Below are 12,240 nucleotides of genomic sequence, written 5' to 3'. Positions count from 1 at the left end.
CAGGAATATGGAAGCTGATCTACAGAATTTAAAAATATTGCAGGAATATCAAAATATTTCACTTCAGAAAATCCAAATTTGGAAACCAAAAACTGGCCACTAGATGGCCCATGTAGTGAATAAACATGTAGCTGTAAAGCCCTCAGTGAGGACAGCTGACTATAAATGACCTCAGGATAACAAGTGTGTGGGCTGCCAGCCAGCTCCTCCCAGTCATATTTAAGTGGCATTATTGATTTCATTTTATGGCTGTTTTAGTTGTACTTATAAATAGAAGTGTTGAGAACGCTGCTGCCTAAGAGATCAGTACACATAACTCATTTTGGTTTTTTTAGTGTTCAGAGTTTATTGTACTGTATTTCCTGTCTCAATCCTGATGCAAAGTGTTCTCTGACGTCACTGAGGAGTAATGAAGCATTGTTGATTTAAAAAGCCATCTCCCTTTGGTTGGAAATCTAAAGTCATATCCATATTCATTCTCCAAACAATCTGAACTCTAAAAGCCTTTTTTATCCTGTCCCAGATTAACAGCCTGCTAAAAGACAGATGTAACCAAAAATCCCAACTTAACACTTGCAGTCATAGGAGTGAGTTAAAGGGAGAAGTATGATGTAAAGTCGACTTTTTTGACCTTATTGTGTTATGATGTTGTCGCTTATTATACCAACAATGCTCCTCAAACCGTTGTAAACTGCATAATGGAGTAGCATTATGATAACGTGCTGAAGGGGGAATGTCAAAAAGAGCAGGAGCTTCTTAAAGAGACAGAGACCAATTTCAAGGCTTTGAATTTCTCTCGTTATGTTTAACATATGCAGCAGCATTTATATAACAACTGAAGGTAACAGTTATTTGTGTTATAAAATGGCACTGTGTTGGGAAAATACATTATACCGCCCCTTTAAATGCTTTACATTATAACTCAAAATTAAAGTAAAAACATCAGTCACCAATTTGACAACTGAATACAAAATAAAATAGAGTGCCACTATCAAAATCATCAATAAACATCATATATGTTGATCAATGTTCCAGTGATTATGTGTTGAAAGCAACTCTAAACAAGTGGGATTTTTAGCCTTGATTTAAAGGAATTCAGTGTTTCAGCTGTTTTGCAGTTTTCTTGAAGTTTGTTCCAGATTATCCATCTTAACTTTACTGTCACAACAAGGCGACAGTTGTAACAAATATGGAGAAAAAAACCCATTTTTGTTAGCTCTAAGACATGTTTCTAGACTGTGGAACGAAGCAGGAGTACCTGGAGAGAACATAGGTATGCATTAGGAGACTCCATGCAGAGAGTGATCCGAACCCAGAACCTTCTTTTTGCAAGGCAACAGCACTGCTAATGGCACCACTGTGCACAACAGACTCTGGCACACATTTGAATCAGGTCAGAGTGTGTGCTTACACATTCGGAATTGGGGTCATTTTTGACATGGTGATTTGACTGAGCCACCGGCCTCACTGGATCAAATGACGCGGTCCACCCTGTTCAAATCACATTGCTGGATCGACTTGGCTGTGAAACCTGCCTCTTGGCCTTTATAAGAGCCTTTCAGGCATGTTTTTGAAATGCATATCTTTCCAACGACCTATCTTTGTGAATTGACACTCGCTCAGTTCTTTTCATCTGAGAGTCCAGCGCAATGTGCGAGGAACAGTAATGTTCTTGGACACTTGCTGCCCTGTGAGTCTGCCCAAAGCTTGTGATCTTCTATTATTGTCTGCGTTCCTAACGAGGCACGTTCACGTTGCTCTTGCTTTACAGAGTTACAGCAGAGGCATGGTGCTGCTGGCCCTATCACGAGGGAGCTGCTGTCCGCGCTATCTTTATCAGTGTACCATCACACGGGGAGGCTGTGTAATCACGGTGATGCTTACTATCCAGTTTCTCTTGTTGCATAAGCTCTGCATGGTTGCAAGGTTATGAAAGCATCCAAGTTTTATATTACGTTACTGCACCTGACTGGATTTGGGAGACTTTAGCCTGGAAAAACCTTGAGATTAGTGCATGACAGAACATCAGTTTATGATACAGTAGCTGCGTTTCCATTACAAATGTGTGTGAGACTTTGTTGATATTCCGCTAATGTAAAAAATAAAAAAAATAAATACAAAATTGCAATTGCGGTATTTCCATTCAATAAGAAATACGGTTAAAAGTCACGTGAATAAGTTTGTTCTTGCAATAAATCATTCAAAACATCCTCCTCCTACCACTTCCTGTTGTCTTTTTCGTCAGTTGTAACATCCAGTTGTTCGTCACATCACTTGTGTGATGCGAAAAGTGTTTCCATTGAAATACACTTAGTTAGAGCCCAAAACCCACCTCACGAGTGCAAAAACGCATCTTTCCTTTTTCCAAAGTTGTCGTGTTTCCATTAAGCAAACTTAACTTTGCGAAATTTTAAGGTAATTGGAAATGCAGCTGTTGTCACTGTAGATCGGAATGGGTATCAGGACTGGTTTCAGACCTCTGGCCTAACTGGCTTCCCCCCTTTTGAAGTGAATTTCTCTAGTAGAATTTCAACTGGACCAATCAGCAAACAGAAGAAAGAGTTGTGTATGATGATTTTCTGCACCCTTTTAAAATTTTACTCTGCCTATAGCTTCACTTCCTCCGCTGCCATTGCAGGAAGTGAAGCTGCTGCGGAGGAAGTGAGCTAAGCCATTCAGACTGTGGTGGTCATGCTTCCAAATATTGAATTAACATTAACAGCCATCTTGTTTGGCTCAGTAATGGGGGATGTTTGTTGTGCACGTACTTTCCGGTCAGCTTTATAGAGTTGAATTGTCACATTACATACGTCACGGCCAAAAGTTTGCAATTTGGTCAAATTTAAACCTTAACAGGATTCACGTCTCCAGGAAGCAATTGTTTTTCAGTAGCCGAGGATCCGGACCGTCTGTGAAGCGAAGCATACAACAGAACAGCTGGACTGTAACTGTATTTCCACTGATCATAAAATTGAGCAAATAAACCACAAAAATAAATATGCTTAATGGAAATACACCAGATCTTAAAAAACTGTTTATTTTTTTGTGTAGGATGCAGTGGTTTTTCAAAATTTGTTTTTACTTCGCAAAACGATAATAGAGAACAAATTTTCACACCACACGATCCCGCACTTTATTTAAAGTGGGGTGCATAAGATGACACTGTCATAAACGTTACAACTGTCATGAACATTGAGCCTTCATGAATGCTTATGACTGTTATGAAGTGTCATTTGGTAAATGACTCTTTTACAGCAAAGCTCCATTAAAATCTTCATTAAAAGTCCACTTTGCAAAAAAAGTGTCTTTATTTACTGACTAACACTAATGGTAAATAACACCCCTTCTAATAGAGTTACCAATAATGTGAGGGATATTTGTGTGAATACCTATTAAAGGATTCCTCAGTTAGGCATGAAAAAACAACACCCAGGTATGTTATCAATGATGGAATAACATTATAAAAAGCTAAAAAAACCCAGCTGATTTTGCATAATGCCTCTCCCCCTCTTTAAGCTGTACTCCATGTCCTCTGTTTTATTTTCCTTCTTTGCTCCAATCTGACTAGCTTGGCTCATTACTGCTAATCACTGATGATCCAATTCTTCCCGTTTAAAAGAGCCGTCGTTTCCTTTAAGGACCTGCTACAACAACCACTGAGAGGTGTGCATTTTGTGGTGCTACACGTTTTCTTATAAAATAATTGCGTAACGTAATGATGAAGCAGTCTGGGTTATTTGAGACAAGACATTGAGGTCCATTGCTTTCTAAAAGGAGACCAGTACATACTGTAACTGGGTGGGGGTGCATTGAGGTCGTCCTCAAGGAGCTAAAAGGAGTCTGTACTTGACCAGGTCGACAATCTGCTTTGTCAGCTGCAAAAACTCACATCTTCAAACCTCATGATATGTAGTGAAGATGACAATTTAATGTAAGATGTGATATTTTGCATTTATTTAAATTTTAGCAATGAAGTTTCACAGTTACAGGTAAAAAAACACAACAAAATCTCTGTACACTGGGACATTATTTCTATGTCAAAACAGCTGCATGTTTAATACAGATTCAAAAACACAAAGAAAACCAGTGTGTCAGACTGTATTTAAAAAAATACACAGTATATTAGCTGCTCAATGCTGATTCATGATACATGAATGATACCACTGAATAGCTTTGTAAATTTAAGCTACAAAAAATATCACCAAAACATTGTGGTGGCATTAAATATAAAGTGTAATGGGGTTTTAAGAGGCTTCTTTTTCAAATGTTGAGAATTATAAAGTCTGTCTGGATCAGAAGCTGGTTTTGTAAAATAATTTTAATGTTTAAACAGAAGTTTAGTAACTTATTTCCAAGCTTCAGACCTTCTGCTGCATAGAGAATGTTTATAGATGACTGGGCATGTTTGCCATTGTTGTCTCATTCAGAAGAGACTCCATTCATGGATGCAAACAATCACCGTTTGGTCTGAATGGACCTTTATAATTCCACCTTCAATCTAAAACCATGATACCCATATTGTTCTTGATCCAGATCCTACGTATACAAGCACTAAGAAGTAGCACCAAACTGTAACACCTCTTCGTTTCTTGCCATTTCACCTGAAGAGTGTGAACAAGTTGAAGATGTCTTTTTCCCCCAAAACATTTTAAAACAATAGCGTGTCCATAAAGATCTTTTCCACAATCGGAGGTTGGGGAACAAGATCTGACAGTTTCAGGTAAAATATACGTTGGCGGCCTTGGGTGCTCAAAGTCCTGAGGTCAGGCAGCTTCCCAAGAAGTCGGGACAAATAATTGGACGGCAAGGACTCGGAGCCACAGCTAGACATGTGGGTTTTAAGACAGCTGATGAGCTGGTTCTGAAAATCCTCCACACGTTTGGGCTCCTTTAGACCAAAACGATCTGCAATTAGAAACAGATAAACATGCTGAGATTCGTCTTTCACACTTTTACAAACACAACATAACAGCACAATTTCTAGTGACTTTTGAGAGTATCTAAAACCCTTGAACTTTTTCACATTTTGTCATGCTACAGCCACTAGCTTCAGTATATTTAAATAGGAGCTTAGGTGGATGTGTTTTTGTTCTGATTCAGTATTATAGAGAACCACATTTTGTTGCAATTACAACCTGTTAGGAATGTTTCTACAGGCTTTACACACTGAAAATCAGGCTCAGTCAGATTGGATAAAGAGTGTCTGTGCATCAGTTTTAATGTCTTACTTCAGGTTCTCAATCAGATTTAGAGAACCTATAGCCATAATCCACTGGGTCTTGGATTTAGGGTGATTTCACACCTAATAGTCCGGTAGACTTGGTTCGATTGGGGCAAAAATGGCAACATTTGTGACCTTTTCACCTGGTGTATTTGCTTTCACACTGCACTGTCAAAGGAACCAAACTGAAAAAACTAATCACTCCCTCACTTTTGGTAGCAATGTACCAAGAACTACTGAAGGAAACAATGCAAAGACCTCTGAAGAAAACACTGAACACAACTTTCTTCTTCACAAAAATGTAAACAAAAGGGGAGTAGCACCAGATTTTAGCGGTTGTTGGATTTCTCTTGTCTCTGGAAAAAGACCTTGAGCCACTTCTCCCTCTAGTTGCCAGACTATCGTGCTTAGGTTGTCCTACAGTTTGTTTCCTGCGTTTGGAGCAGTTTCCAGTCTGCTTGGCATGCACATATGCATCCGAACCTCGTCAGAGTTCACTTCAACCAAACCAAGAGCTAACTTTGTTGGTGGACTAGAATTCACATTTTGGTCCTCACTGGAGATTGATTGTGCGTTCCCCAAACGAACCAAGCCTTGATGGCATGAATGTCGCTGTAGCTCTGGCTGTATCTTTAGGGCTATTGTCCTGTTTGAAGGTAAACATTCACCTTTTAAGTCTTTTGCAGCCTCTAACAGTTGTTTTTCCAGAGTTGTCATATATTAATCTTCATCTATTCATAATGTCTAGATTTCATTGTCAATGCTGAAGAAAACCACCACCACATTTCACCGTGGGATGGACTGACGTGGTCATGATGAAGTGCTACGCAAATTTTCCACCCCACACAGTATTCAGTTAACTTGTAAGACCAGAACAACTTCTTCCACATGTTTAATATGACGCTCTAAACAAGACTTGTTATGGCTTATTTTCAAAAATCACCGAAGATTTGCAGTTGTGCCATACTCTACAGTGTTTCAGAGATACTGTTTTATAACCAAACTCTGCTTTAAACATCTCCACACCTTCCTCCCTGACTTGTCTGCTGTGTTTCTTGGTATAGGTGAAAATATTTGTCCTCTTATGTCCTCCAACAAACTCCAAAACTGTATTTACAAGGTGAGATTGGTAAATGATGAATTGATGGATGTAAAAATGTAGAAAATATTGCATAATGTTTCTTCCGCTTCACAACAACATAAAATCCCACACAAATTAGTGACTGTAACCTGATAAAGCGCACAAAAAGTTAAGTGAGTGTGTGAACTTTTGCAGGACACTGTGTTGCACAGCTCATTGAGTCTACATGTTACCCTTCACTCCGATAGGCTGACATATGACATTTTGTCATAAAGGAGCTTGTGTTACTCTTCCCTACACACCTGTTCTTCCAGTCTTATGTTGCATGAATACAATAAAACCTAATGGAGATTTGCTGTGTGTATTCTTGCCTCGGCTGTCAAGGCTCAGTGGTATTTAAACTGAAATGGAGATCTGGATGTTAATCTTACCAGTGATTATGACCAAGGCTGTGAGGCAGGCGAAGGACTCCTCATCTAACTTCATGCAGTGAAGACTTTGAGAAAACTCCAGGATGGAATCGATCCATTCCCCGAAGCTTCGAACACACTGGGTTTTGTGAAGTACGGTGCCGTCGCAGAAGATGAGTTCACCCGTTTCAGGGTTTGACCTTCAAAAAAATAAAAAACACCAACGTTTAGCTTGAAGTCTTTCTTTTAATGTCTTAAAGTAAATTTAATGTCTAAATGTTCCAAACACAAAGGATTGAAAGTTGTAGCTACCGATGAGCAAGACGCAGAATGAAGAGTTCAATGAAAGCACATTCCAGCAGAAGTTCCTGATCCTCAAGACAGAAATTGGAGAAACCAGGGATGTCCTTCACCCATTTCCTGATGGCCTCGAAAGACGCTGTGAGGAGGTCGTAAAAGTGCTTGACATTACTGACGTCTTCCTTCTGGTTCATGCTGAATTTCTGCTCAACATACTAAAAGAGAAATACAAAAAAACAGATGTTAGGTCACAGGCTTTAGTCAAACTGCAACTCAAAAGTGTGGAAAGACTGTATTTATTCACCTTAGAGTAATCTAGAGCACTGATGCTGGGGTTTGACTCCGTTTGGGCTCGAACTAGGGAAGCAATCATGTTTATTGGGGATACTGGGACAGGCGTGTCCTGAACCACTTTAGGTTTTGAAGGTAGACGACCTCTGCGGCCTTTCAGGCTGTCTGTTCTCACAACTGTAAGGAAGAAAAAACATTCAAGTTCAATTTGTTTCTACAGTACAAAGCTGACAACATGCAAAATAAAGTTTTTGTTATGCTTTAGGATAATTATTTGTAATTATGGCACTTGCGGACGCATTAAAGATTAACATGCTTTTACCTAAAGGTTGAAGAACACTTCTTAAAATGTTGCAAAGCTTTTTTATGTAACATGTAGTGACAGTATTGTAAAAAGTGGCAAAATATCCCTGAAATCTAATTTGAGGAATTAAAATAACCAACATATCTTTAAATATTTGAAAGCATGTTGCAAATGCACTAAACAAATCTTTTTATTACATAAAGTTTTTGCTTTAATGCAGCAGAGGGATTTATTTCAACAGAGAATGAGTCAGAATGAAATCAGACTGCAACAGGGGTACCCCTTATAACCAATTAATTTGGATATAATAATGAGCCACTGCAGATTGGTAAGTAAAATACTATTAACACTGCAAAAGCACAAAATCTTACCAAGTCTTTTGGTCTAATTTCTAGTGTAAATATGGCAGTAGTAGTACAACAATAAAAAGTTATAGTACGAGGAAGTTTTTGGCAAGAAATAAGAGTTTGTTTTAAGTCAGGAATCAGGAATATTTCACCTATAACAAGAAATTAAGTACCAGTGGAACTAGTACTTTCTTATCAATATTAAGGTATTCTTTGTATTTGTAAGTTAGTTTTGTCAGTGCAGTTGCAGGTTTAACTTGGTGATTATTAGAATAATTAATTTGAGCCCCCAGAGTGAGCAACGATGTTTTTAAACAACAGGGAGAAACTCATGGTAAGAGTTAAGAGAACTCAGACACTTTCACGGTAATACAAAGAGAAAATCTTTATATGCAACATCTGGCAGCAGTTTCCTCTTCAGAGAAATAGTAAATAATTGATCTGCAGTCAGGTCCGGGTTGACTCACCTTCCTTCACCATCCCCACAGTGAGGCACTTCTGGAAGCGGCAGAACTGGCACCGATTGCGCCTCCTCTTGTCCACAGGACAGTCTTTGTTGGCATTGCAAACGTATCTGGAGTTTTTCTGCACTGTTCGCTGCAAAACAAAGCACAGAAGGGTTATTATAGTTAACTAAAACCAACAAAATAACAAAAACTAAAATAAATAAAAATGGTAATTAATGAGGACAAACTACAACTAAATGAACTACAAAACTGACTAGAACATACAGAAGACATAAATTTGATATCCTTCATTTTTGTGTTTATTAATCTATTTGTTAGCCCTTTGAGCTGTTGTGAAATAGTTTTTTATTCCCTACAGAAGCAGTTTAAGTCAGCTGTTGGCAAATTATGGTACTCCATAATCCACTGGGAGGGATTTATGCTAGTCTGCAAAATGGCAACTAAAAAGTCTGTTGGTTGTTCAACACCAGTTGAATAAATTTAATTTGAAAATGGTGTCTTGTGTTGAATAATCATTACCCAATTGATGCACACATAATCACATCATTTTGAATCCTGCAGCTAAAAATTAACCAAAGTATGAAAAACATGGAACTACTACTATAATGAATAAAAACTCTAAGTAGTATAAAGCTTGCAAAGCCTGAGTTAAACCAACACAACACAACAACAAAATACAATAAACTATAATGAAAAACCCAGAACTATTATAACCCTAGTGTGAACTTCACAGCGGCACAGAAATGTTTTTTTCTTTATAAGAACAGTTTCTACATGTATTTATCAGCTGTTTACCTTGAAAAAGCCTTTACATCCTTCACAGGTGCGAACGCCGTAGTGCTGACAGGAAGCATGGTCTCCACACACAGCGCAGTCGCCCTCATTTCCACGTTTCAGTTTGGGCGATAAAGTGGCGTCCAGCTGTTCGTTGCCATGGAGGCCGAACCCCGACTCCCTCACCGCAGTCGGGAAGGTCAGTCCGGATTGAAGAGGGTGAGCCAAAGTAAAAAGTTCCTGCTCTTGCAAAAGCGACGTCCCAAAATGAGGCACATCCTCCACGGGCCCGGAGCCAAATGGAAATAAAGTGGATGCGTTTGGTCCTGAGATGTCCTTGGCCATCCAACATTCAGGACTGGCCGAATATGTCCCAAAAACTGAATCCCAGTTGGACGCAGGCTGGCTCTGAAATCCGGGCGTCGAAGGGGACGAAGCTGCGGCAGGGCTGCCGTAATAATCCGATCCACTAGGAGACATGGCCTCCCCTGGATAGTTCAGCATAAGTGGCCCTGGGTAGCAGCCGTAGATTTGTAGATCCTCCATGTTGTACTGTCCCTCCTGGTGCGAGGGAGACGTGACTGCTGGGGCTGTAGTGAACTGGCAGGAGTAGGCTTCGTAGTCCTCAGCGGGCGCAAGCAGCACATGAGCGGCACTCGGCAGGGAAGAGGCGGAAAGGTGCTGCGGGCTGCTCATGTCCAGCCAAGAGGTGATGTCTGCGCCCTGAGACTCCAAGCTGCTCATGCTGTTCTCATAGAGCTGCGATCCGTGCTGGGGATGTATGCAAGTCATGGCTGAAAAACTGTAAAATATTTTTAAAACTGTTAATGAAGTTAAAAATATTCACACCCCTTAAACTTAGGGTTGGGTAATAAATCAATAACAATATATATCAGATAGACGCGTGATCAATATCAATAGATAAGACCTCTGATAGAATATTCACTGAATTACAGAACCACAAAGCATTCTGGGGAATGTAGGCAGAGGAAAGACCTCTCACAGTCAGCTAAGCTAGGTAGGTGGAATCAACTAACTCACTCGCTCTTTGGTTACCTAGCAACAACATGTTGAGTAACTTGCGCAGCAGCAGTTTAAGGTTTGGCAGCAGCATTTCAGATATTTAAAACAAAAAGACATTAATCAATAATAATGATCTAAGATCACATTTACAAGAGAATCTTCTTTTGATAAAGCAAACAAACAAAAATTAAAAACATCAAAATAAGTATTTAAGAAAGTTGACTGTATTAAATAAGCTACACTGTAAGAACACAAAATCTTACTAAGTATTTAAGTACAAGTAAGATATTTGTACCAGTTTCTAGTGCAAATATCTTACAAGTAATTTTTTATCAAGATTTAAGAGCTTTTTTTAAGTAAATAATTTCTTAATATTGATGATAAAGTGTTAGTTCCACTGGCAGATTATTTTACTGATAAAAGAAAAATATCTTGTTATAAGTGAAATAATCTGTCATTGTCATTTTTCCAATCAAAGACAGGTAATAGTTGATTGGAAATTCAACCCTCTCTGGTACGACTAAGAAATTAAAGTTTCCAGATGCTCTTCATACAATTTGGTTGTGCATTTTTGCAAAAAATAAAGCAATATAATTATAGTCTCTAACTCTTTAAAGCTGGCAGAGGAATAAAACAACAGACTTCCCAGTGTAGTAGAAGTAAACAGCTGGTACTATGAAGTACTGACTATAATCAATTGATTAAAACATTTTGAAAACCAGGCACATTTTATTTAATCTTTAAAATTATGCATTATCCCAACAAAAAGTAGTAGCAATGTGAGAAAATGTTCATAAATACTGAAATAATATATTTTTCCAATTTGTGCTAAAAATGTGTTTTTTCCAATTTTTCAGAGTTTATGCACACGAACCAAAGTTAACACAGTAATCAAAGGGAAACCTTACGCCAAATATAACTTTAAACTCATTCAATAACCTTCCTTCTTAAACTAAACACATTGTCTGCTTTGTGACCCTCTGAGTTTGTTGGCATAAATCATAAAGTTTAGAGCTGCTCACATTATCATTTATTCCTTCGTAGTAAATTTAGAAACCGCTGCGAAGTTGCAGAGAGATTCCGTTTAAAGACTGAGCCAACACATAAACACGCCAACACAAACATTATTCTATGGATATTTAACGCAAATGAAACGATATATATCTCAATAAAACTATAAAACAAGCTGCTTTCCGTCCTGAGTTGACAGAACCCACCGAAACAAAAGAGAAAGAAAAGCTTATTCCTTACGTATGAATGTTTTTATTATTATTATTATTATAAATTTGAAGCCGTTTCTTACCTGTCTGGTCAGAACGAGGGTTCAAAACCGTCTACAAGCGACCATGTATCATCTCCAGCGTCTCCCAGCTGAGCGGCAGTCCCTGCGCACCGCTCCGCGCCGCGCTCTTATACTTTACTTCAATGTCTCCATGACGCCACTGAGAGGTTTCCACGCGAGTGTGCGCGGTGGGCGGGGAGGTTTCCAACCCGCAGCCAATCACGAGAGTCCGCCCAACAGACTGGCTGTCTGATGACGCACTACGGGATTCCGTTGACGCGCATGCAGCGAAGAACCGCAGCATTGTCCTCCGGAGTGAGACCCAGACACAGATAAAGCCCATTAAATCCGAATTAAAGCGTTTCCCGCAGCAGGTAGATCCTGGCAGCCGCAACACACCCAGATAAACTTTACTTTTTCTTTCATTTTTTTAACGTTATGGTACTCCTGGATAGGAAACAAAAGAGAGAGAAATGATTGCGTCATTTAGAAACAGGAAGTATCCGGTATTTTTAGGCCGTTCTTAGAGGGTTTTCAGGAAGAAATACTTTGAAAAAAGGATGCGCATGTGCTCAAATTGAAAATATTTCCTATTTCTCTGTGGTTATAAATGTATCACTGCTTTTACTTTTTTTTTTTCTTTTGTTGCTGCGATGGAATAGTTCCCCAAATGAGATTACACACCGCAAAAACATGAAAGTTTTACCAAATAAGTAAAATTTATAGTGTACAAATATCTC

General features: G+C 38.9%; 1 protein-coding gene across 2 annotated transcripts; it reads right to left on the bottom strand.

Moving 5' to 3' along the window:
- Positions 1-3,932: 3,932 nt before the first annotated feature.
- nr4a1 (nuclear receptor subfamily 4, group A, member 1) lies at positions 3,933-11,647 on the bottom strand. 2 transcript variants are annotated; one of them, XR_003594575.1, is made up of 8 exons: positions 11,522-11,647; positions 9,217-9,997; positions 8,422-8,551; positions 7,317-7,480; positions 7,025-7,227; positions 6,734-6,912; positions 4,435-4,905; positions 3,933-4,395 (listed from the first exon to the last, which is right to left on the bottom strand). XR_003594575.1 is itself a non-coding variant. In XM_028010222.1 (7 exons), exons 2-7 carry the CDS (start codon positions 9,985-9,987, stop codon positions 4,649-4,651), a joined length of 1,704 nt encoding a protein of 567 aa, XP_027866023.1. In that variant the 5' UTR covers positions 9,988-9,997; positions 11,522-11,647; the 3' UTR covers positions 3,933-4,648. The 2 variants fall into 2 exon arrangements, 1 of the variants encoding a protein (XP_027866023.1); XM_028010222.1 differs by having other exon boundaries at positions 3,933-4,905.
- Between the last annotated feature and the right edge of the window lie 593 nt (positions 11,648-12,240).

The sequence above is a fragment of the Xiphophorus couchianus genome, chromosome 24 (genome assembly GCF_001444195.1).
Source record: "Xiphophorus couchianus chromosome 24, X_couchianus-1.0, whole genome shotgun sequence".
NCBI lineage: Eukaryota > Metazoa > Chordata > Actinopteri > Cyprinodontiformes > Poeciliidae > Xiphophorus > Xiphophorus couchianus.
The sequence above is the reverse complement of the archived record's forward strand: the minus strand, read 5'-3'. Positions and strand labels throughout refer to the sequence as shown.